Source organism: Mastigoproctus giganteus, chromosome 11 (assembly GCF_048544385.1).
Source record: "Mastigoproctus giganteus isolate SK-2022 chromosome 11, ASM4854438v1, whole genome shotgun sequence".
Lineage (NCBI taxonomy): Eukaryota > Metazoa > Arthropoda > Arachnida > Uropygi > Thelyphonidae > Mastigoproctus > Mastigoproctus giganteus.
The window spans coordinates 51,957,717-51,984,488 of NC_143585.1; the positions used below are offsets into that span (position 1 = coordinate 51,957,717).

At 39.5% G+C, this 26,772-nt stretch overlaps 1 protein-coding gene across 1 annotated transcript in view; it reads left to right on the forward strand.

Annotated features, from left to right (window-relative positions):
* The first annotated feature begins 1,138 nt into the window (after positions 1-1,138).
* Positions 1,139-26,772, forward strand: part of LOC150078007 (FRAS1-related extracellular matrix protein 2-like) — a 94,354-nt gene continuing 68,720 nt past the window's right edge. Inside the window, exon 1 of the mRNA XM_090385347.1 lies at positions 1,139-6,747. Within this exon, the coding sequence (XP_090241473.1) occupies positions 1,770-6,747 (4,978 nt within the window). The 5' untranslated portion in view covers positions 1,139-1,769. The remainder of the gene's footprint in view (positions 6,748-26,772) is intronic.

The following is a 26,772-nucleotide window of genomic DNA, read 5'->3' on the forward strand; positions in this document are numbered from 1 at the left end:
AAATTCTCTATTCAAAATTAAGGGCAGTCCATCAATCATTACAGGAATGGCCATACTAAGTTTGGTATCAATAAGGGATGGGTGGCTTGGGTAAACTCAATGGAACAATGATTTGACTCAAGTTTGTTCTTGGTCATACGATCCACTTAACAGCGAATACTGAGAATGCATTGCAAATACATAAATTTCAGGAGGAAAGGTTGGTCCATAATGTCTTGTCAATGATACCGAAAATTGTAAGACCCCGCTCGGAACACTGGTACTGAGATCATACCTAAAAAAACGAATCAAGCGATTTGAAAAAGGAAGTTCAAAGTATAAAACGCGTGGTGAGATTCGCTAAAGGGTGCCCATATGACGAGAGACTGGGCTTCAGAGATTGGTAACTAGGTACCTCAGAAGAGATTGAAGCCTCGCAGAGGTGATTATAAAGTGAGGATGAAATTAGAGGAAATTGAAAAGCCAGTTGGATAGGGAAGAGGAAAAACCCTTTTTTGTATCTTCATTATGCGTAATGGGTTTGTAAATCTATGGTAACACATGCGCAACTCCAAACAGTTTATAACAGGAAATGGACAAACTATTTCCAAAAAAACAAACAAGGACATCGAAGGATTCTATTACTATCAGTATTCTTTACTGCTGCAATGCGTCTGTCTACCAGGAACTTGCCACACCATGGTAATTACATCTAAATGAGTTACACAAGTTTTCTCAACAAACGCACTTCGGATCTGTTTAAATATTCATATTTATTGGCTTTAATATGAAAACACCTAACAAAGTGTTCATATTAATTTGAATTATGAATACGCATTTAGATTAAAACTCGACTTTCAAACATTGAAAAGCTTTTTTTAAATCTGCGGGTGTAGTAAGAAAACTTCTTATCAATAAAGAATACTCTTCGAAGATAGTGATTTCATTTGGTGAATTCCTATTAAGAGCATGCGTAGTTTGGTGTGTTGTTAGAAATGAGAACCATAACTTTGTCATTCATCCGCATATGTTTATCATTTCAAACTTGTTAACGCTAGGTGGCAGCAAAGTTGGCTCTCGGCTGCATGTGTCACGTGAATGACATACTCCGGTAGTTCCAAGAATAGATGTTGCAGTGTCATTACATCCTCAGAGAAGTCGAAGCTCACGTGGTCTTTCTTTATTAGCCCGGAGCACACACTCGAATCGCTCCACTAGCATCGCTAATTTACGGATAAGGAACAAAGCCGAGTCGGAATAGCTAACTAATAGGTGCGTATTAGGGACTACCGCCCGGGGCTCTGGCTAGAAAACGACTCGAAGAAAGTGGTAAAGCATGCTTCAATTTATTGTCTCATTGCATCCATAAAGGAGAAGAAGAAGAAAAAAAAAAAGAATATAAGTGGGTAAAGCCGCATCAAAAAGTAGTTCCTTAAGAGAGCAGCACGATTAACCGTACAAAAGCGAAACGCATGAATGATACGAATCTCAAGGCGAGCGCACACGTGTTCGTTGGTACCGAGCAAGGATATCCGACTCCGTTTAAACGCTGCCAAACCTGCCGCCTGATACGGAACTGCACATCGCAACTACTCTGCAGTTGGCCAACAGACGAAAGGCAATAACCTTCCGCGCTGCGTAGATTGCGAGACAAACTGCATGGAGGGATCACAGTAGGTACCTCAGGAGTCCGAGAAAGTCGGCTTACATTCGCGCAGTTACGGCACCGCACCGAGGATTCCTGGGCTGCCGATTTGTCGCTGGTCTCCGAGCGGGTGAAGGCTCGGATCATGGCTGCCGAAAGACAATCAGTGTGTGTTTTGTGCGCTGTGCTTTTTTCATTGACGGTTGTACGAACGTCGTGGGGTCAAGTGTCAAAGGGACAGCTGACCGATAAGGATATCGTCGAGGTCAATGCCGGCATCGAAGTCCCTTTCGGGAGATCGGTATACCTTCATCCGGAACATGACCTGAAGATCACGGTACGACCAGGCGATCGGTGTACGGTGCGGGTCATACAAAACGACCCGTTGTCTCAGCGACCAGGTAGGTTAAACCCCACTCATTTCCCTTGTCAGTTCGCGGAGAGAGAGGTGCAGTACTCCCACTTTGGCGCGCGCAGTCCCCCTCAGGATCAAGCGAAGTTACTGGTGCGGTACGACTCCAACGACGACACAGTCATCATCCCCGTCATCATTACGGTGCAAGTGCTCTTCGAACAGCTGGAAATTGTGACCCGCAACATGCCCTTAACGGTCGACCAGCTGCTGGGGTCAAGCACTCCTATTGACAACCGAGTGCTACAATTCACCTACGACAAAGACAACCAGGCGTGTCATGTGACTATTCTCAATGTCGCGAGTGGGTTGCCCAAGTACGGGAGGTTGGTGAACGACACCAACAAAGGGCTGATGCAAGACTGCGAGAGTTTCCTTCAGTCCGACATTCGTTATCAACACACTTCCCCCAATAACTCTCCCAACAGGGATCACATCCCCATGGTGGTGGAGCTGACAGATCAGAGCGGCAACCTACTTAAACAGGAGTATTTTCAAGTGATGGTAAGGATTAAGGAAGGGCAGGACAATACTCCTCCTCAACCCAGCTTCAGTGCCCTGCTCCTTATGGATGTCAACCAGTTCGTGATGACCGCGATCACACCTAATATTTTGGCTGCGGAAGATACGGAAACGCCCCCCGGTGAGTTAATATTTAACATTACAACCCCTTTGGGTTACGGGGAAGGCCAAATAGTTAGTACGGACGATCAGAACTTGCCCATCAACTCCTTTTACCAGCAAGACTTAGAAGACTTGAAAATCGCTTACAAACCACCAGCTTCTGACTCTGACATCCGAAGAATCTTTCAGGTAGAAATGGAAGTGTTGGATTCGGAAGGGTTAACTTCCGAACCTTTTACCCTTATGATTGTGGTGAATCCCATGAATACGTTAGCTCCACTGGCGACGCGGAATACTGGACTGGTATTATTTGAGGGTCAATCGCGGAGGTTACAGAGTTCAAAAAACTTGGAAATATCAGATGAAGATAATATAGATGATGTGACGTTGAATGTTATCCATGGGTTGCGGCACGGTCAACTGCTATTACTTGACACTCCAGTAAAGCAATTTTCTCCCGCTGATCTGGATGCTGGACTTGTTACCTATCAACACGATGGCAGCGATACCTACAGTGATAATATTATCTTTCGTCTAGACGATGGTACTCACCATGTAGAACTGTTATTCCCTATAACCGTTTATCCCGAAGATGACGAACCACCAACTTTGAATGTCAACACTGGAGTGGTGATTAGGAAAGGTGAGGAGGTAGAAATAATAACCTTTGTCTTGAGTGCAACGGACGTTGACAGTGATGATTCAACTATACGTTTTGAACTGAAGGAACCTTATTCTACCGAAGGCCAGATGATAATGAGACAACCCGAGATACCTGAGGATCCTGAAAACTGGAATTTTATTAATGGAATGTATGAAAGAGTAATCACGGATTGGATGCAACAGGACTTGTTGGAGGGAAGAGTGTTTTATAGACACATGGGGGATCACAACACCGAACCAGTAATCGACACAATTAAATTTACCTTGGCGGATGACAATATTCCTCCTAATGAATCGGGCATCAAAGAATTTATCATTAAGATCATGCCCATAGATGACATTCCACCGCAAGAGTATCCTGGCACCCCCTTACAAATGACTGTAGATGAATTCCAAGTGACAGATATCACTAAGAAACAACTTCGTTTTACAGATTTAGACACCAAAGACAGAGACTTAAAAATTCGAATTACCAAGAAACCCTTCGACACAAACGTTGGCAGTCCCATGGATCCTGGTAAAATAGTATTCTCTGAAGATCCCGATCAAGAAGTGGATGAATTCAGTCAAGCTCAAATAAATCATCATAAGATAGCTTACAAGCCGCCCTCGGCGGAACTTGGAATCGTCCAACGCGTCATTCAGTTTGAGTTTGAAGTAGTTGATAAAGCAGGAAATGTCCTTCCTGGCCAAAACTTCTTCATTGTATTAAGACCAGTAGACAATAAACCACCCACTATCCTGAATAAGGGTCTTAACGTGCAGGAAAATGGCATTGCTGATATAACCCCGGATATACTTGATGTTCAAGACCAGGACACTGAACCAAATGACATTTTCTTCACTATTACAACACTTCCCAAACACGGCACAATTCAATTAGGTAACCAGGAGCTGCCTGTTGGGAATACATTTGACCTTTTGGATATTGGAAAAGGTTTGGTAAGTTATGTGAACAGTGGGGCTGAGATGGACAAAGATCAGTTTCAATTGGAGGTCACGGATGGAGTTCACAAAGTACCGATTACAATACATATCACCATCCGTCCAATTGATGACGAAGCACCCCGACTCCAAATAGCTCCTGGAACACTGGGTACTCGGGTTGATGTTCCAGAAGGAGGAAGAGCACCTATTACTACTGATGTCCTGGAAGCCTCCGATCCTGATACAGACGACTTAATGTTGACCTTCATAGTGGACGATCTTCCCAGACACGGCTCCATCGAAGTAAACGGAGTGATCGTGGATCGATTTAAACAACAAGATGTTAAAAATGGGACTGTGTTTTATGTTCATAATGGTCAAGAGATAGGAAAGGTTCCAGTCAATGACTCGTTTAATTTAACAATCTCAGACATGTCCAACGAGTGGAATGTTGGAGGAAATCGAATCCACCACATTCACGTGTTTGTCACGATTGAACCAGTCGACAGCCTACCACCAGAAGTCGAGGTCGGACCTCGTCTGGCCGTTCCAGAAGGGAATAAAAGTACTATTACTATATATCATTTAAACGCTACCGATGAGGACACAGATGAAGACAGCATTGTGTGTACTATCACTGTCCAACCAACCCACGGATTCGTTGAAAACATATCACCAGCACCTGGATCAGAAAAATCTAGAGCTGGACTTCCAGTAACTGCATTTTCCATTCAGGACATCCGTAATGATTACATAAACTATGTCCAAGGCATTCACAAAGGTCTGGAGCCTGTAGAAGATCGTTTTACTTTCAGTTGCTCAGATGGGATCAATTCCTCACCACGATTTGTATTTCCCATTCAGGTATTACCAACGAATGATGAAGTTCCAGAAATGTTCATGAGAGAGTTTATTGTTTTAGAAGGCAATGAGCTGATCATTGACTTGCCAATGCTGAATGCCATTGATCTAGATATCCCAAAAGACAGCTTGGTGTTCTGGGTCAAGAAGAAGCCAACACATGGATCCATAGTATCCCAGCTTCCCATCGGCACAGTACCGATCACCAGCTTCACACTGGACCAAATCTCTGTTGGTTCCACAATCACCTACCAGCATGATGACTCTGAGACTACCGAAGATGAATTTGAGTTAGAACTCACTGACGGGCTACATAACACCAGTAAGAAATTCATCGTGATGGTGATTCCAGTGGACGACGAAACTCCCCGTCTTAGCATCAATGATGGACTGGAGATCGAAATTGGCGAGACTCGGACAATAACAAATCGCGAGTTAAAAGCAGAAGATCTGGATTCCGATGACGGAAATATCACATTCATCATCCGACAACCCCCAAGACATGGATTCCTTGCATATATTGATCCCGACACAGCCACTCCGTTGTATAATCTCACAAAAGGACTGAACTTCACCCAAAATGACATAGACAACGAAGCGATTCGTTACACTCACACGGGGTTAGAAGGGGTCAGGGATCTCATCAAGTTTGACATCACCGATGGTTTCAACCCCTTCGTGGACCGCTATTTTTGGATAATGGTGGAGGGAGTGGACACCATCTATCCAGACGTTATCAACAAGGGGGTTCAACTGCCCGAAGCAGGCCGTGTGACCTTAACGACCGACATTCTCAGCACCAGTGACTTGAACAGCGATGATGGACTGCTTCAGTTTACCATCACGCGAGTCCCAAGTAAAGGTCATCTAGAGAGCAGCGATCATCCGGGGATCCCCATTACGAAATTCACTCAGATGGATCTCGCAGGCAACAAAATCTATTACCTGCACACCAGCGACGATGAGGTCAAAATGGATAGTTTCGAGTTCGAAGTATCTGACGGGTACAACTCTATCTTCCGCACCTTCCGGATCTCAATCAGCGACGTCGACAACAAGAAGCCGGTTGTATTCGTTAGCCACCTGCGCGTCCGTGAAGCGGGAGTGCGCCTCATCACCCCGTTCGAACTGAAGGCAGAAGACCGCGACACGGATGACCCCCACTTGAAGTTCACCATCACCCAGCAGCCGGTACACGGAAAGCTTCTGTTAGACAAAACGCTTCCCGTTAAGGTTTTCACCATGGCTGACCTTCACGACAATCGCATTGCCTACCACCACGACGGCACCGAAACAACGGACGACAGTTTCTCGTTCGTCGTCACGGACGGAACGCACGTGGATTTCTTTGTGCATCCCAACACGGAGAAGGAGACGAAGAAAGCCGTGACTATGGAGATCGACATCGTTCCCGTGGATAACGTCGTGCCTCAGTTGGTGGTGAACAAGGGCGCTTCCTCCATCATCCCCATGGATAACGGAGATCTGGGATTCCGCTTCACCAATAAAGTTCTTAGGGCCCAAGACAGGGACAGCTCCGATGTCAAGTTGCATTTCTACATCACCACACCCCCGCAGTACGGTTTCATCATCAACAAGGATCTGGGTAACGGCAGCGTCTCAAATTTCACCCAAGGTAAGATTTCCATCGCTTTTCTATTACAAATGGTTTCATAGTAACCGAATAACAGTTTCCATGCTGTGTTTTATAATGAGCGACTAAAATAGTAACAGTTTCCATAGTAACAAGATCTATACCAGTTTATTTATTCCTTCTTTAGGAAAGGTTAAACACATTCAATAGATGATAAACTCATCCATAAAGATTGGGTTAAAATTAACCCAATCTTTATGGAATCGGAGCAGCTGCTTGTATTACACGATACTAAACCTTATATCCAAACATTAAACACAGGAGATTTCTGAAACACCTGCAATAACAAAATGTTTTTCCAAGACACAGCTAGAGTCCAACACTCCTCCTCGCTAGACACTACAACATAAAGACACCACAGATTTATAGGGTAATCTTTTCAACAGACTCGTCTGGAAAATAAAGAAAACAGCAGGAGTCTTCATAATGTCTATTAAGAGTGCATTTTACAACCATGCGCCCTTCATTCGGACGCTTAAAAACGCCTTATAGTATATGTGAGTTGACTTTAATATCTGCAGCGAAGGTCAAGTGGAGATTGTCTGGGAAAATAAGGCACGAATAGTTCAGCAGTAAGCGCATGTCCTGGTAGCTAGCTAATAGACCTCTTCTTTGTAGTATTAAGATCATTCGTGGAGCGAAAGACACTGAATGGGGGGGGGGATATTAAACTGGGAAGAGATTACTAAGAAGTCCTGGAATAAATAAAAAATAAATAAATTTTCTGTTTATACTCCGGGACGACCAAACGGTCAGAGGAGTTCACAAGATATACAGAATACAAGAAACAGCACCGTATTCAGCAGTCACGGGCTTGAACCCCGGTCACTCAAGGCACGTGTACTTATGCACCCGCGCGCCTGACCACTAGGCTACGGCGACCAGCCTTTAGTGTGAGTGACTTCTCATAATTCCTAATGAAGTACATGATGCGACTTGAAGGCTAATAACTGTAATTTGTGACTTTTATATTTTTATTACAATAATTTGAAACAGACAGTAAATGCCTTATATAATGTAACTTTAGAAAGCCCTACAGGTTAATACTGGAAATTGTGGGATTTCGTACCTCTTGAGGATACGTAACTTTTTTTCTTTTTTTGACTTTTACAATTTTTTTTGTTTCAAAGTTTTTGTTTTATTAGACTGCATAATTTCAAAGTTGAGGTTATTTGCATTTTATTTAACAAGCATACTTTACAGTGATTTACTCAGCTTATCGGTAAGATACCAAGACCTTAGCCATCTAACAATCACTTACCCTACATCTTAACCATCTAACAATCATCTTACCCTAAGGCGCATTTTAGCCGCAGTAGCTCTTGCGCCAAGAATTCTTAAATCAAATCAAATCAAATCTTACCCAATTAACCATTTAACAATTATCTTAACCATCTAACAATCATCTTACCCTACATCTTAACAATTTAACAATCATCTTACCCTACATCTTAACAATTTAACAATCATCTTACCCTACATCTTAATTTAACAATCATCTTACCCATCTAACATCATCTTACCCTACATCTTAACCATCTAACCCTACATCTTAACCATTTAACAATTATCTTAACCATCTAACAATCACCCTACCCTATTAACCACTTAACAATTATCTTACCCTAAGGCGCATTTTAGCCGCAGTAGCTCTTGCATCAAGAATTCTTAAATCAAATCAAATCTTACCCTATTAACCTTAGCCATCTAACAATCACTTACCCTACATCTTAACCATCTAACAATCATCTTACCCTAAGGCGCATTTTAGCCGCAGTAGCTCTTGCGCCAAGAATTCTTAAATCAAATCAAATCTTACCCAATTAACCATTTAACAATTATCTTAACCATCTAACAATCATCTTATCCTACATCTTAACAATTTAACAATCATCTTACCCATCTAACAATCATCTTACCCTACATCTTAACCATCTAACAATCATCTTACCCTACATCTTAACCATCTAACAATTATCTTGATCATCTAACAATCATCTTACCCTACATCTTAACCATTAACAATCATCTTACCCTATTAACCATTTAACAATCATCTTACCCTACATCTTAACAATTTAACAATCATCTTACCCATCTAACAATCATCTTACCCTACATCTTAACCATTTAACAATTATCCTAACCATCTAACAATCACCCTACCCTATTAACCACTTAACAATTATCTTAACCATCTAACAATCATCTTACCCTACATCTTAATTTAACAATCATCTTACCCATCTAACATCATCTTACCCTACATCTTAACCATCTAACAATCATCTTACCCTACATCTTAACCATTTAACAATTACCTTAACCATCTAACAATCACCCTACCCTATTAACCACTTAACAATTATCTTACCCTATTAACCACTTAACAATTATCTTACCCTAAGGCGCATTTTAGCCGCAGTAGCTCTTGCATCAAGAATTCTTAAATCAAATCAAATCAAATCTTACCCTATTAACCATTTAACAATTATCTTAACCATCTAACCCTACATCTTAACCCTACATCTTAACCATCTAACAATCATCTTATCCTATTAACCATTTAACAATTATCTTACCCTATTAACCATTTAACAATTATCTTAACCATCTAACAATTATCTTACCCTATTAACCATTTAACAATTATCTTAGTTAACCATCTGACAATCACTTACCCTATTAACCATTTAACAATTATCTTAACCATCTAACAATTATCTTACCCTATTAACCATTTAACAATTATCTTAACCATCTAACAATCATCTTATCCTATTAACCATCTAACAATTATCTTACCCTACATCTTAACCATCTAACAATCATCTTAGCGGCATAACAATTAGATCTTTTCAGCTATTTTTGTGACTTCGGCATCATTATTTTGTCATTTCAATATGTTTTACGATATTAACTGTACGATTCTTTTTGTTTGTTTTAATTATTGTATTTTTAAGTAGAAGTTTAATTAAAACATTTCAATATTTATTATATCCTTAATGATTTTATAGCATAAAATTCTTCTGGACCATTTTAAAATAAGTTCTTCAGTGATCGTTCGATATTTTACCGTATACTGATTGTTTATGAACTTAAGAGTCAAGAGCTAAGAATTTCATATTCATAATTTCATTTTCATAAGCATATCTAAAATAAGCTAAATCGATTTTGATTTTATTTTATAACATTGATTTTATTGGATTTATTGGTTATTATTTTTAAATTTGAATGGTTATTAAACGAAACTTTTATTAAAACGCCATTTTCTTTATAAGATAGCAAGTTCTTGAGATACTGAGATCCACTAAAATGACAAATGATTTTGTGTGCCCCCCCCACCACAACATAAAAAAAAATATGGATTAGCGTTGAGCAAGGCACAAAATTTCAAGCATTCGGGGGTGAACTAGATTAATGCTGGTGTACCAAAAGAGGTTCAAATCAAAATAAGACTTACGCTTGATTAATATTTCCTTTCTATTTATAGTTGGGGACTTAAAGCCCTAAAAATTCAAAATGACATAGAAAAGGATATGAAAGCAATTCCTAAGGCTGAAATTTAGTCGAAGATTAAATCAGCGTGTGTCAGGTGCACGTGCAAGCGTGGGGTCATTTGAATAAGGCCGACACTTCTTTCGCTTAACTGCTTCCAGTTTATGGGCTTCTGCGTCTTTTAACTGCAAAAACCTAGTCTAATCTCTCGTACTTGGTCTGACACTGACCTCCAAAGCCACGCACCGTCGACTCTAATAACGCCCTCTTACGACAAGTTGCGGAACTGTGAGAACAAGTCTGTTCTCTGACGGTGTTGGGTTACCGGCTACAGATGGACGGACATCAACCGCCTCGGTGGCGACTGCTCAGTTTACCTCTTTGCCCCCAGAAGGCTAAAAGTCAATTGTGGTACGTGATTTGTTTAATAGTGAATGTAGAGTTACATTGTTCCATTCGAGTCTTGTTTCTGTTAACGTACTACCTGTTTCATTTTAGTCATGTTCTGTTTCCATTTCTGTATATACAGAAAGTTTTATTTTTTTGGAAACGTTTCACATTGAGTCAAAGATTTTCTTAACGCACAAATTAAAAATTGGTATTCGGCTTTGTCAATGAACATTTTGACAACAACGCGTTAAATTGTACCTTCAAAACACCAGTCAACTTTTGAACATTCAAAGTTTGCGTTCTGCTTCCAGAAATCGAATACGACAAGTTTTTAAACCTTTCATCTTAAAGATGATTTATTGTAATATATTTTGGGGGAAGGCTTTGAATGGAATACTCGCTCCTAAGATGGCTAAATACAATTATGGGCAGCTGCTTACCATCTTCCGGAGTGTGACAGAGTACTCCGGAAAATGATAAACATAGATGCAAACTAGAGAGGCAAAAGATGGTTTGCACAGATTCAAACCTTGGCGTGGAATCCTGGAAAACCACCGTCAAAATTCATGCCCTGACACATTTATCATAGGTCAGATGAACTCACCAGACGTCTGTCAGATTAATCGCTAACTCTTGCGCTACCAAGTAAACTCGGTGAGCCCAACCCAGTGCAAGATCCAACTTGAAAAATCCTCATAGGCTTAGAGCAATGTTTCTGTCGAGGTATTCTTTACCACCTTAAAGAGTTGCGGGAACCAAATCCTGAAGGAAGCTGACAAACGCTAAGAACAGTTATGACATGGCTTTCATTGACATCTGAAAAACCAGTGAAACAACCAATACTCACCCCACCAAATAACGGCTTAATGCCATCGGAGGATTCAAAGACTGTTTCACTTTCTCGGACTGCAATTAACATATAATACTGACATTACGATTCCAAGAGTGATTAAATGGCGATCAGTCCGCCTTACCACTTTCAAATATCTGAATTGGACTCTTTTAGACTATATTTCCATAGAATTCTATTCTAATTAATTAAAGTGTAGTTAATTAGTTCAATTTTCAAACGGGTTTTCAATTTTGAAAACCCTCCTAAATAAATGAAGAGTACCAGGGGATATCCACGAATTTGGAAATAAAAATATGTTAATAATAATTATTAATTCTTGATCCTGTGCCACATCGAGTATGGCGCAGGATAAAGTCACTCGCGTTCAGGCCTTAGACAGTGGGGTCGGTTCTAAAAGTAGGAGACATTCTACCGCGGTCGACAGTAGAGCCAGTGGCGCTGTCTCCCGTATGGCTCCCACAACTGAAGGGCAAGACCGGACCAAATTCGAACCCGGGCCTTTTCCACTCGGTGTGGGGAGGATGGTGATGACACCATTATGATGCTACCCGCGCAGACACTAGGAACTACAGGAAATACATCGCCAGGGGCCCCGGACTGCCAGATGACACATGTTAACACATGCCATCTAGCCCCAAAAACAATACAGCAGATCACCGCGGGATGCAGAGTGATCACTCACACGACTGTTCGCCAGGATAATAACATCAGAAGCATAATAATAATACATCAGAAGCTAGTGCAAAAATACCAGCTGATCAAAGAAAGTTTTACCGCATTACAAGTACCAGCCTAAGACTGTACTTGAGTCTACTCACAGACTATACTGAGACCGTGCTATTATAACGGACAAGACGCTCCCGCGCAACTGACCAGACATAACCCTCATTGACAAAAGGAAATGGCTACCTACCTAATCGACATAACAGTGTCCAACACCAGCAACCTCCCGAAAACGTACAAATACAATATCAGCAAGTACTCAGACCTAAGACAGGAAGTCACTAGAAGGAAGAAATGGATGGTCATTATAAATTTCGTATAATACCGATTCCGATCATTGTGTCAACCACTGGCATGATGCCAAGGAGCTTCCATAAGAGCCTTCGTGAGTAGCATGGTTATCAGAATCGCCATCCTCCCCACACGGGGTGGAAAAGACCTGAATTCGGGTCCCATCGATGACGTTAGGAATTTATGGGCTTTTTTCACAACTTTGCTGATTTAATTGGTCTCAGGTGAGTGTAGCGTGGTTTTTCTCCCGGAAACTAGTTTTTCGTCCAGCTAACAGAAAATCAACCACAGAACCACACGCAATTTATAGACAATATAAAAGGGGCAACATGGCCTTAGTCGCTGATGCTCCTAAAACCCTATAACAACAACCTCCATAAGAACCTAGTAACAACAGGCCTACCAGAAAACAATTTACATGGAACTCCAGAAACCACAATCCTCAAAACATGTACGATAGTAAGACAGTGCCTCAACCAACAGTAACAACAATAATAATAGTAAGCGGACACAAAAAACAACCACGCTAGGCACCTGGTACCCTATCTATCACGGGGCGGGAAAAATCCCGTATAAAAGGAGATTTTTTTTTTCTTTTCAATAATAAAAATAGGGTTTTCAAAAGCTGCCATCTTTGAATTGTATTAAGCATTAAAAATAGTGCCTTTATTGCACACGTATGGCGCTGAAAAATGATTATGTACGTGGGCTATTCAATAAAGAATGATCACGGTTTTTTTTCACAACATACCTTTATTAATCATCCATATTTTGATGGTCCTTTTCAAAGTAGTCTCCATTTGATGAAAGGCACTTACTCCAATGTTTCTGCCATCCTTCAAAAACGTGGGGGAAGCCATTTTGTCACATACGTTTCAAAATCCCCTCCGATGTCTTTACAACTTCTTCTGACTACTGGAAACGTTTTTCTCGCAGCTCCTCATTTAACTTTTGTAATAAAAAAATTGCAGGGTGCAAGGTCAGGGCTGTAGTGTGGATGAGGATCACATTTGACATTAATGCTAGCTAAGTAATCGATGACAGTATGAGCAATGTGAGGTTTCACATTGTCGTGATGAAGTATCCACCCACTTATGTGCAGTTGTAGTCGTCTGCGACGAATCTGATCCTGCAAAGTGTGCAGTTCAGTTCCATAGTAAGGTCCCGTAACAGTCGTATGATGTAGCACAACAGGCTGGTAAACCATTTCTTGAATGTCAAAAAGATGACCATAACGTTTCCTGCAGAAGCCATAACTTTTGCTTTTTTCGGTGCTGGCGATGACGTAGAACTTCCAAAACAGAGCTTTGTTGCTTTCTCTCTGGGTCGAAATGATAAAGCCATCTCTCATCCGCCATTATCATCTTATGCAGAACCTCACCATCTTCTTAACCATCCGTTACAGCTCTTGATACACTTCCATGCGAACTTGATGTTGCTCAGGTGTGAGTATTCTTGGAACCTAGCGTACATGAACAACTGTCATGGAGAATACCGTGCAAGCTTCCTACTTAAGTTTCTAAACCCGTCCACTTGAAAACTCAAGCCTGAAAGCCTTCTAAGATTTCTGATGGATGGTGTATTATTTACTGGTGGCAATCTTGTTTCAAAAATGAGTCGAAATAAAATTATCTTCTTCAGGATTCTCTAATACATCCTTCATATGTACTCCTGGCGGATAGCGCAGTGCATAGAAACACAATCCTCCCCAACACCGGGTGGAAAAGGTCCAAATTCGAATTCTGTCAAAGACTTTTTTGACAACGGAGCTGAGGGTTGCATGGCTTTTCTCCCGGAAACTCCGGTTTTTCACTCAGCAAACAGACAACCCGACCACAGTATACACGCAGTTTACGTTTTTAATATATAAAGCGCACTATGGTCTAAGATTAGCGATCAGATTAGCATCCTGATCACTGCATACAAGGCTGGAGGTCTCATTTTAGGAGGGATGTGGGTCTGTGGGAATATGTGGAAAAAAACAAGTGTTCGTCAGGGACACAAAAGATTACTCTTACCAAAAAAAGACTTCAATTCTGTAAATTGCAGTGTGGAGGTCAGCATTCCTCGAGATGGCCTTATGACTTAAAGCCGCCATATTTAAATAGCCAATATATTTTTCAATATCTTTTGTTTGTTTTATGGCTGGTAATAACGTAAATATCCCACTTCTGTAATAATACCTTTCAATGCACGCGCTACTGTTGCTACAGATGAACTTCCAACCTTTCCCTCCCAGACCTGACTAGTTCAATCGACTCGTGATTACCGTGTTAGCTGTAAATTACGTCTTTGTCTTTTCTCCCGACTCCTCGTGGCAGAAGTCAAAATTAAAACTAAACAACATAAAATGATATTTAAAATATTTTATTAATAAATAAAGTTATTAAATTAATCTTTATTAATATAAAAATAAATTATTATTATTATTTTCCAATCACCTAACCAGGGACAACAAGTTAATTCACATTCAACTGAAAAATTTCCTACGACAGACATCTATAAGAACTTCTGTTAGTGGCCGTGCTAAGAAATTAATCAACCACAAGGGCAATGACAAGCATTAATTCTAGCCATGACGCGTGCATACCACTCTCGTTTTTCTAACACACCCTTAACCATCACGTGACAGTCCATCAACCCATTACACAAAGATTTCATGGAGAAGTTGCATTCAAATTATCCTTATTGAGTGACATTGACCCCAACAACTAAAATGGGGCCACATAAGTGATATGAATCTTGTGATTGTCTTAATCCAATAGTCTTAACACATTTAAGAAGATTAGATTTCTGGTCCCTAAGCTGCATCATTTGAAAACTCCAAAGAACCATTTCAGATAATATTTCCTCCAAGAATTCGTTCTAAAAAATGATTTCTAGGTGAGGTAGAAAAGAAAATGGAAATTACTTTTATTACACTCCAAGCTATGAATACATCGTCATTATGGTGATACAAGACTTGTCCTCTGTAATAATCATTAGCTAAATCATTGATCGCAATCTTTAAAAAAGAAGTCTAAATATATGTGGGAACTTAATAAAAGTTTTCTCCAGTCCTTCTACGTTAAAATAAACAAAACAATCCCAGTGGTGAGTAAACACAGATTGCTATCAAGTGACCGACCAGGGGAGGGATGAGAAACTTATACGTCAACTAATGAATCACCTTTGACCTTCGCCATAGCTACATGGTAGGTTAACACGTGCCCTAACATACAGACACGCATGTACGCTCGGGTTTACCAGACAGAGCATGACGTCAAAGGATTTCTTGCCGTTAGTTTTTTTCTTTTTTTATTTTTCTGTGGAGGTCATTAGAGATCTGTCAGCGAAGGGAGTGAAGGGTTGGAAGCAAACCAACGAGGAAGGCAGAAGCAAACTTCCAGTAACTGGTTTAGCAATCGGATATCTCTGGTTTTGAGTGGATTGTCAAGGCCTAGAATAAAAAAATATGTAGGCAATGTGTATTCCTAACCGATGATTAAATGAAAACTGCTTAAGAATGCAAATGATTGAGTTTGGCGATTTTTTATATGCAAATGAGTGCGCAATAGTAACCACTCTTCCATGGGATTCTAGGTAATTTAAACTTCCCAAGTACTATATCAAGACCTCACTGACTGCTAAATTAAAATAAATAAAAACATACCTTGCTCATCGTGGGACAGGCGTAGATCAATTGCGTTGACCTCGAAGCAGACCTTCCTCACCAAGAAGAGGTATCTTATGACATCAAAACGTAAATGCGCATACTGTTATGCGCCTGGAAATCTGTGAAAGAGTATATATACGGGAACCATTTATTGTATGAATAATTATTTGCCATGTGTTATAAATTCTGTTATAAAAATATTTAGAATTAATTTTATTTATTTATAAACCATGCATCCAGAAAGTTGCCCTCCAAATAACTGGATGCATATAATAAAAAAATTAAAACAATATTTAATCTCAAAAAGACATCGATTAATTAATAAAATATATTTGCACAAAAATAGCTAGTAAGCCGAGAAACTGATAGATCAAAATCAAAAGATCCTATTATGTCTCGCAGAAAAATCAAATCTACAGCTTTTTTTTTTTTTTTTCAACCATATACTTTTATACAGTGGGACGTCCATTATCCGAACGTCGATCATCCGAAATTAGATACAGCGCCACACGTATGCGTTGAGGATATTACGTTTTCTATTTATTTTTTATCTGTTAAGATATTTTAATAAAGTAAGTTAAAGTAATTTAACTTACTGCTAATAAGAAGGCTGGCCCTTTGTGGGCAGTACAAGTAATTTTCCCTTTTTTAGTTCTCTGCGGAAAACAACATTAGTAGAGTTCAGTAAATCTGTAATGTTTGACAAGGAAAACTGAAAAAATAATTAAATGTTCTCTGAAGGTCATGTTTAAATAAGGTGGTAAATTTTATTTACATCTGGCAGCTGAGTTCTCAAGCTGACAATTTATTGCCACTTTCACTCCTCCCTTATAATAAGACAATTGAAATCGTTGTTGCTGTGAGTCGCATAAGTGGACTCAAAGTCCTCAGAGGCAGAACCGCATAATGAATGTTTCAAAGTGATTGCTTTTTTGCCTTCGCAAAAATCGTAAATCTCACGAGTAAGATTAATTTGTAATCGCAAACCAACCTCTGTAGCATTCTGAAAAACTACAATTACCAGGATGTCGACCTTGACAAAATGCGAATAGCTAACAGGCCAAGAGTGACTCGAGCTCTGTTGTGTTGAATACATGCCAAGTAGCAGAGATAGAAAAAAGTATTATGGCGCCTGCATATACATTCTTTATTAATTCGTCCCCGTGCCAATTATTTAACTGCGTATAATTAATAACAACAAATATATTAACTTAATTAATATATTTGTAGCGAATACCACAGATCACGGCTAAATATAAGTGCATTTTTAATCTTCCATCCTCAACGATCGATCGCGTGATGAGAAAGGCAGGAAAAGAAAAAAAAATCGAAGGAATATTTGTCCTTTATGAAAATTATAAAGCACAAATTCGAACTAATAGTAAAAATACATTAATGTACTAATCGGAAGAGACATTTAAAGGGTAACAATTTATGAAAAAGAAACTGCTTTTTCTTCCCGAATAACAACAAGATGGGTAAGAAATAGGCTAAGCGAAAACCCCAAAAATAAGTAGAATAGAAAGAACAGTTTGTGCCTTTATTTTATCCTACAAGAATTGTTTTGATAGGAAAAACACTACTGATTTGCAGTACTTGTAAAAATTGCAATGCCAAGGCAACTCGTTGAAAAGACAAAGTTGGGCTAATTGAGAGACAGGACTAAGACCATGTTAAAGACATTTGTCTTTTTTCAATCTATAATACAAGAGACAGAAATAACCTTTATATTCTTACTTATAAAATGCAGATAACAATTGCAGAGCCTGCTGTTCAAATCGTATATTTTTAAACTTCAAATAAGGCATCAAGTGTGTCCCCTAAAAGCCATTGTCTGCATTCCAAGTAATATAGGTATATACCACAACATATCACAGCCTTCTTGGTTATCCCCCCCCCACCCCCGATCTACGACCTTGCTTAAAATGCTCTGGAGGATATTCACTTTCACACGTTTTAGGTTTCATAAGAACCACAGATCGCTGCGCCATCTATGCCTCCACCTCCTCAAACAAACGTGGGTAGATGCAAAGTTATTACGCTGTTTATCACCACTCCCTTGACTGACTCGGTAACCTTGATCCCGTAAAATGTACAAAAAAGATTTCTTCCGCTGGCCTTTTACATCTCGACTTGTAGACTAGGATGTCTCATTAACCCCTCTAAGTTTATTTTCTGAAGATTTTGAACGAGACCTTGCATTATAGGTTAAGAGCGAGATAACATAAATACTTAATGTTATTGATAACTTCTGATTATGATTACTTGTTGATTACTTAAAGAATGTATTTACCCTTGTGGTGAATGTTACTCAACTGGGCACATGCGAAAACTAAGTACAGAATGTTATTTTATCCCTGATATTGTATATATAATACGTCTGTTTGATAATAAATTGGCGCCCATATATAGCAACACTAATACTTCTCAAGTTTCTTTATTTCCTGGTTCATTGCTTAATTTTCGACAGTAGATAATTCTAATTCGTTCGGCATAAAGGTAAACAGCTGGAGAGAAAGAAATGCACTGTGTTACAAAATAGTAGAAAATGCAGTAATAATAAGATAGATGTCCTTTCAGACGAAGACAGCAGTAATCTTTCTTAGACTGACTCTCGACAATCTCTAGCGATGCTAATCCATTCCTGTGAGTATTCTAGGAGGTCGACACCTGTTGCTGCTCTCTGATGCCTCTTTCCAAACAGACCTGTAGGCCCTCGATTGGATTCAAATCTGATCATCAATAGGATGGCAAGGAAGACGTGTGTCACTCAGAAAAATCGTTGCTCTGGGTGAAATGGCATTAACATTCTTCGATCACTGTGGAATGAATAAAATGTCAACGCAGGAAGCACTTTGTCCATAACAGCACTTAGATGCACCCACCTGAAAGTTAATAGAATCCTCAAAGATTATAATAGAACCAGTTTCATACCACGACAAAAACACTGCGCGTAGCACACGCTTCTTGATTAGACCGGTGTTCGAACCCGTGACCACCAAATACACCAAATACCAAATAAAAACGGAGGATGCGAAAAGGTCAGGGAATGACCACCGCATATCTCCGGAGCAATATGGTCTTAGTTGCTAATGCTCCTAAAAACCAAATAACAACAACAAAAACACTGCAAGAATTATAACGCCTCCATCAAAGGTGGACAGAGTAAACGATGCATTCTTGAACCGTTTAGGTTTTCTCCATCTCAGGATGCCACTTTCTCTATGTTCACTCTACTCAGAGCGTAGGTTTTAAAGAACTCATATAGTGATACTAATAAAAGAGTGGTCAAATGTCGAAAACCACTGTATCATGACCATGACTACCACGTTACTTTCTCAAAGAGTTCGGTGAGGCCCCTTTCTGGGAACGGCAACACCAGGTTGAAGTAAAGTTAAAGAAACTGGCATTTTAACCTCTGTTTGCGGGTGTACGTTTATCAACCAATAATAAAAAGAACGGCGCTATTCATTTTCTTATGATTGACATTCTAACAAAGGGCCTGATCAGCAAAGCGTGCAGTCAAGTTCGAATTACAATAACAATCATGTACACCGGAGACTGTATCACCTACCTTCAACCATTGTAATGGTCTTCAAGTGACTTCTTTTTACGATCTCACTTCATGATTGCTCTCACTTTCCAGCAAAGTGGGCACACCTGGGCGTCAGCGAAAGAGAAAAAGCCCACTTTATGGTTTCCTACAACATATAGCGACCCCTGTGCATATTGGTTGTGCTTCCGACACGGTGAAAGGTGAGGTTAAGACATCGTCGGGGTTTGCCCGCATCTATAAAAGTGACAATTTCAATCACTTCCTTTCACAAGACCCTGATGGGAGTGTAACCCATGCGATTATTTACGACCCACCAGAAGGGCCGCGATGCTCGCTAGTCAACAAGAGGTTAGGTGTCGGAGGGTGTGCGGACAAGTTAATGCCATTGAAGATGAAATTTCCCAGAATGTGGAAATTGCCACGGGGATTATCATAAAGGGGGAGTGATGGATAACTATGATGCAAGCACTTTGTATCATCGTAATGGCAGATGGATATATTAGCATGGGAAGAAGGGAGATCAGTTGTAACACTTCACATTTCTCACCTGTCATAGTTGTTAGAGCAACCAAGAGATGTCTGAACAATGCCCTATCGTGTTATGACCGAGAGAAGTTTGCTTTCAGTTACGAGTTGAGTTTATTCCACTAGAACTTAGTTTTAATTAGATTTATTTCGTGTAATTTTAACACGAAGAAGTACAGTATTTTGTCAGTAAGGTAAGATATTTGCAAATGGGGACGTTTTTAAGACGTTACAATTGACAGAAACGTTTATACTGTATAAGATGATGCGTTTAGATGTTATTTTAATTATCTGAAACGTGTTATAAAGGAAAAGGTAACAAGCACTCTATGAAGGCAGTAGAGTCTTGTTGCAAGAGTAAAGTTGTACAGACATGATTCTGTTGTTGCAACGGTTGCGAAATCCTTTAAAGGATAAAAAATAATAATAATTTCCATCAGCTTATATTTCTTACAACTACCCCTCACGTCTTGGAACAGATCAATACGTGGAGGAGGGAGGATATAACAATACCTTTTTCAGAAAATACTTGTATTTGCAATATTCAACTGTTAAATAGACGTGCAAATTCTTATTAAAAATATATCTACAATCATAAGAGGACATTTTAATAGAAATTTTTAATAATCAATGTTGAAGTATTTGGCAGTAGCATTTCCTCAAAGTATTCTTCGACCTCCTATAAAATTCGATCCAAATTTTTTGCTGTACGCATCTAGTACCATCAGCAGTCTGCTTTTATTGAAGAGCGGCGAGGCTGCAACTTATACTTGCATAGGTCATTATCCTGGGAATATTGCTGACATTAAAGAAATTAATGAGCATTACCACTTTTGATTCAGACTTTCATCATCATCATGAACTTGAACCGGCTTAGGTCTTTTAAGACCTGTTGAGTTGTAGCTCTTGATCTTGCCATCGTTGTCTTGGTTGATCCACATCTCTCTCTTGCCTGTAGTTAAAGACAATTTTTGGGATCCGGTTTGGGTTCAGCTTTTTTGACTCATTTTTTGATTCAGGTTTTTAGTTATCAATGTTTACTTTGATCAACCTTCGACTTTTCAGTTTTGGCATTTAAGACAAACATCTGCCACTGAAGATTCTTCGGGGTCCGAAGAATCATCAAATACTCATCAAATGTTTTAGTGATGATTTGAATTTGATGATAACATCAAATACAAATCATTATTAAAACAAACTTTTTAACCAACGTAGCAAATTTGTTCGGTTCCAAAGAAACATGTCATTGCCGTGTGCATGCCAAATCCCCAACAGAACACACTTAGTATAATCTCTCTCATTATTCTCTGGTAGCACCATAAAGTCATATTTATATATATCTTTATTGCAATAACGATGTAAGGTGCAAGTCTTGAATCTTGACATCTGTCTTCGACTAGGGCGGATGATAGCTTTGGTTTCTGTTCAGAACTAACCAGACACTGTCGAAGTATACTTCAGGGAGATTGACAAAAAAAAATCTGAGTACCGTGATTACATCACCAAGGTGACACTGCACATTATGGCCCATTCAAGGACAACGATTTGTACATTTTTGATAGCCCACTGGAGCTCGTTAAATTGATCCCTAGACACCCTTCTGAAAGTTAACTGTAAGTATTTAAAAGGCCTTCAAGTGATTTAGTGCAATATCATCTGGTCTATTTCATCTCAGCAAATAAATCATCTGGCAAGGGCTGTTGAGCACAGCAGCTGGCTATTATTATTTTTTTCTTTCTTTTTCTTCATTTCATGGTGACTGTTGGAACGGTTGTGAGGAGCTTGTCTTACGATATAATTGCTGATCGTATTTATAACAGAGAGAGAGATGTCTGGCCACTAAACGAACGCAAAGAAACTAACCTCCACTCATCTATTGGCTACTGCCTAGATCTCAAATAAAAAGGAAGAGTTTTATGTACAAAACATACATTCCATCCAATGTGTATATGATAAATTCATCTTAGTAGAGGTAATCTGTTACAAAATCGCTTTGTTTATTTTATGCGTTTTTTGTTCTTACTTTCAGTTTAAAATAATGTATTCAAATAATTATGGATGCTCTTTAACTAGGCTCTCGAAAAAGCAACTCAAATGCTAATGTCTTTCATGTAGAAACCTCAACAAGAGCAATTATACAGATTATCATTGTAAACATTGCATCACAGGGAGATGGAGAAAACAAACTCGCTTGGAGATAGCATCTCGACTAAACCTTTACTAGAAGGTAGGGTATCCTAAATTAGAAAGCCCTTGACTTTACGTAGTATACCCCCTGCCTTCCCCTGAACGGCAGCTACATACCAGACACTGACGTAAGTATGAAGCCTCTAGAGATTCTTGTTGTAGACGAGTCTGTGTGAGAGAGATCACACTGTTCGAATGGAACTTACATACAACGTCTTAATCACTCAGCACTGACTTTAAGAGCAAGTCGACAGTGCATGCTTGTAATACAGGAGTTCACTCCGAGCGCCCTCGCACCTGGGTGTGAGTCACTAAATAAGGTAGGTCGCGTTCCTGCAAGTGTTGTGATAATCACACGGGAACCGCAGTTAAGACATCGGTAGTTGGTCATACATCTAAGCAGCCATTTACGAACTTTATTCAATCTTGCCAAAAGTATTAAGATATGAGAAAGTATCTGCCCATAAATCAACATCATCTTATTTTCTTTGAACAATGCTTGGTTAGAAAATTTGATTTAGAAAACCGGAACCCAAATTACTTAGCATATAAAATAAAACCACCAATGGATTTTTGAGCATCTGAACATAATAAGAAAACTTACTGGTGGAATTTGGAAACGTACACATTGTGCTACGTTTCAGGAGCATTCGATTATAAAATAAGTACTTCGAGGAAGGGGATAAATACTTCTATGCTGTACTCAAAAAGTGATGGGAAGACGTCAAATGGGGCTTGTACAGCAGGTTGAAGATTTGTAGGAAAAACTCGTAAGAATATGAAATTGTGAAAAAAAGATCTGAGCTGGTGATCCAAATTTATAACAATGTTTTTGTATGGGGGAAATTGGAGGCTATACACTCTAAGTTAACCTTCTCGAGGACTACCAGAACAGAAAGTTTGGTGTCGATCCAACGTTTCTTTATCTAGTAATGATTAAACATCGAAAATACATCTCCATTCACAGCTAGAAAATTTATTAAAACTAGATTTTTTTTTTTTTAATTATTAGTCCTATTTTAACAAAATTTGGAATGATTTGACAAATATTTCTAAAAGAACCGAATAAATAATGTCATGGAAATTTGTCCAGTGTGATGCATTTGTTACATGCGGAAGAGCAAACGGACAGACACGGTGAAGTATATGCATGGGCTAAGCAAAAAGCAACTACGAGGAGTCAGTATTATTTCTGTAAATTGCGAGTATTCTGTGATCAGTTTGCTGGATGAAAAACCTGAGTTTCCCGCAGCTAAAATCCCGAGTTTCCTCGGAGGGAAAAACAATTCAGCCCTCGCCTGAAACCAACCTACCCAGCCACGTTGTGACAAAAAAAAAACCATAAAAATTGCTAGCATTATTGATGAAATTCGAACCCAGATCTTTACCATTCGGTGTAGAAAAAAAAAGGTCCTACAATTCAGAAAATTTCTTTACAATTGATTTTTCACTTAATTAGTACACTTAACAATATATATATATAAATAGTTGGGTTTCTGCAGAAAATTCGAGTTTTCAGAAGGATATCGTGGTCGAAGAAATATTTAAAATTGTTGCCTCAGTGGATCTCGGCACTGACTATAGCGCTCAGAGTAAAAAGTTATGTAATATGCACAGTCGACCAGCCTGGACAGCTTCAGACAAAATATGCACCGTTACACGACCAACAGACAAGCAAGGTCTTTCAGAGTGCAGCCTGGCTGTATCTGTGTCAAATTAAATAAAAGCATGACCTCTCACCAACGTATTGCACAACTTTTCCTTAACAAAATAAAACTGCGAGAAGGTTCTATTCGCAGAAGAAACATGATATGAAATAACCCGGCAAAACTCGCTAAGGTAAGGAGATAGTTTTCATTTCTCTATAAGGTTTGGTTTCCAGACAAAATATCAACAACCATCAGTTTCGAACTGTGAAGGCAACCAATTAGAAAACGAAGAAGGGCTAGATAATTAATAATTTGAGTATTTTTGAGGGTTGAATTAAATTGTTGTCTGGGTTTACTTGTTCTGCTCAGAGAAAGATGTAGGACAACCTCATTTTGCTCGTACCGTAAATACATTGCACAGACCAAAATGGATACAGTATTTTGACTTGGATGCCGGAGACCTGCATTCTCTCTTCTAATCAAAAACCCTCCAGGGACAAGCGCAGTGTTGCTTATGTTTCTAGGCTGCCGATTTTTACGTTGTGTTGGTTGAGAAACCTGTATGGGGCTGTAGACAGCCGATCCACTTTGGATCGGCTAAAAGCTCCACTCAGGGGGACCAATAGAAATTTCTACAGTCTACAACTTCAGTCGAATTCAGACCTCTTCAAATGGGTGGTGAAAGCACTATAAAATCACCGGAGGTTGCTTGACCATTTTTATAAACATTTTTGGCTATCTTGCTCACCTAAGACCAATCTGCACCACCTTTGTTAAAGCTCACAACAGAGAAAGAAACATATAGGAGAATCCGGATAACTATTCAGCCAAATACTATTACAATAAACCTGCATATAGCGGTATACCGAGACAAAACCATAATCACAAGTCCAAGCTGCCACTTCAACTCCAGTTAACTCCTGCCATGGTACATTTGAAGCAATAAATCTTGCAACCGTGACTGAGTACAACATGGAGTACTCAAACAATAATCAAATGAGCGCATAAATCCGCACCCAAGGTGCGGGTTCATGTTTATAAAACTCAAAATTTTGAGTTTAAAATCCAGCCGATGACGCAAGAAACTTAAGACAGAATTTTCAAGCGGTGCTGATTTATTAAGTAGACGTGAGTTCTTCATCTTATCCTGAAAAATTGACAAATCAACCAACCGGTTTCAGAACAGATGCCGTTGGTAAACACTTATGGAGGCCTTGGGTTCAGTTCCTTTGGCGTTAACCCAGAAACCACAGCTGTTTAAATTCCGCAATAATTTAATCATTCCTCCAATAGGAATAAAAGGAAAAGCATTGTGTACAGAGTGAAAATGTATTTATTTAAGCGGATCACTTCCGTACTGAGAACTCTTTCGGGCATACTCATAAACAGCATTTTAATCAACAAACATCACTGAATATGCGAGGTTAGTTTTCAAGCTGAAGGTCGGTCGAAAACTTCCTCGCTGTCAACGTTTATTAATTAAGAGGGACGGCGCATGATGGTCACATTCCTTCCTGGGCTCTTGGACGATGTGCTGTTCATACGCTTTCGTTTTATTATGGTGACGTCATACAGGAAAGAAACTCTTGACCTCGTCAGTGCCTACATTGTCGGCGTCTTAAAGGGCATAACCCGCCAGGTTTAAATTAGACCTTACAAGTAGGCGCGTCTAGTCTTCCCCTTCAAAACCCCCCCTCCCAATAGGGCATCACTCCCGTTGCCTAGAAACCAATTTAAACGCAACTCTGGAAGTGGTTAATTAGCCCACACTTAGCTATCTGTCTGTTATCTGCCTAATTGTTATCAGTCGCGTGACACGTTGCACCTCCTTCCCCTCTTTCTACCCACCTTCTTTCGGGTGTGTGGATGTACATGGGAGCAGGAAAAAAAATGTTAGAATCTTTTGTTCTCTTTGGAGTCTTTTTTCCAGTCTTCTGTTAATTGATGTCAGTTGAACAAACATAGGGACGTTTCCTCTCCCTGAACAACTTGGTGTTTGTTGCGTCTATTTTTATTATTATATTTTTTTTATCGCCATAGGTTTAGCTTGGAACACCCAGCAAGGGACAACTTGTGTTCAAACGAATTCTAATAATATTCCACTACTGTATTCATCTACAAAAGCGCCCTCTGGTGGAATTGACAGCACTTTCGAATTAAAAATGCATTTTCACTTGGGAATATCCATTCGCTGTTCGTTTCTCATGGCTTTACACCATCTCTTCAGACAGAGATCTTAGAATGATATCGAAGACTTTGCATCTCCGACCAACTGGTAGGGCGTGTGCCTCAAGAGTGGCATTTATCTCTGCTCTAGAACGTCAGTGTTAATTTTACTCCGGCTATAGATGGTACACGTGGCTCCTCTTCTGACTTATGTCACTGTAAACCATTTACCAAAGGACGACAAGTCGCGTGGCATAGCTTAATCCTCTCTACACAGGGATCACGTAGTAGCTAAAATGATAAAGGATAATTCTAGTTGTACGTTTCTTTCGTCCATGTCTTGAAATACGGGTATATTGTGTACGCTTTTTTTCACTGAGTACTCCACTTTTTTTGGAGGAGGGTTGGGAAAATATGTTAAGTGTTTAAGCGGGAGAAAGACGCCCTCAAATCACCACGAGACTGCTGAGGGAAAAAAACGAACAAAAAATGCAAAAGATAAAGCGGAAAGCAG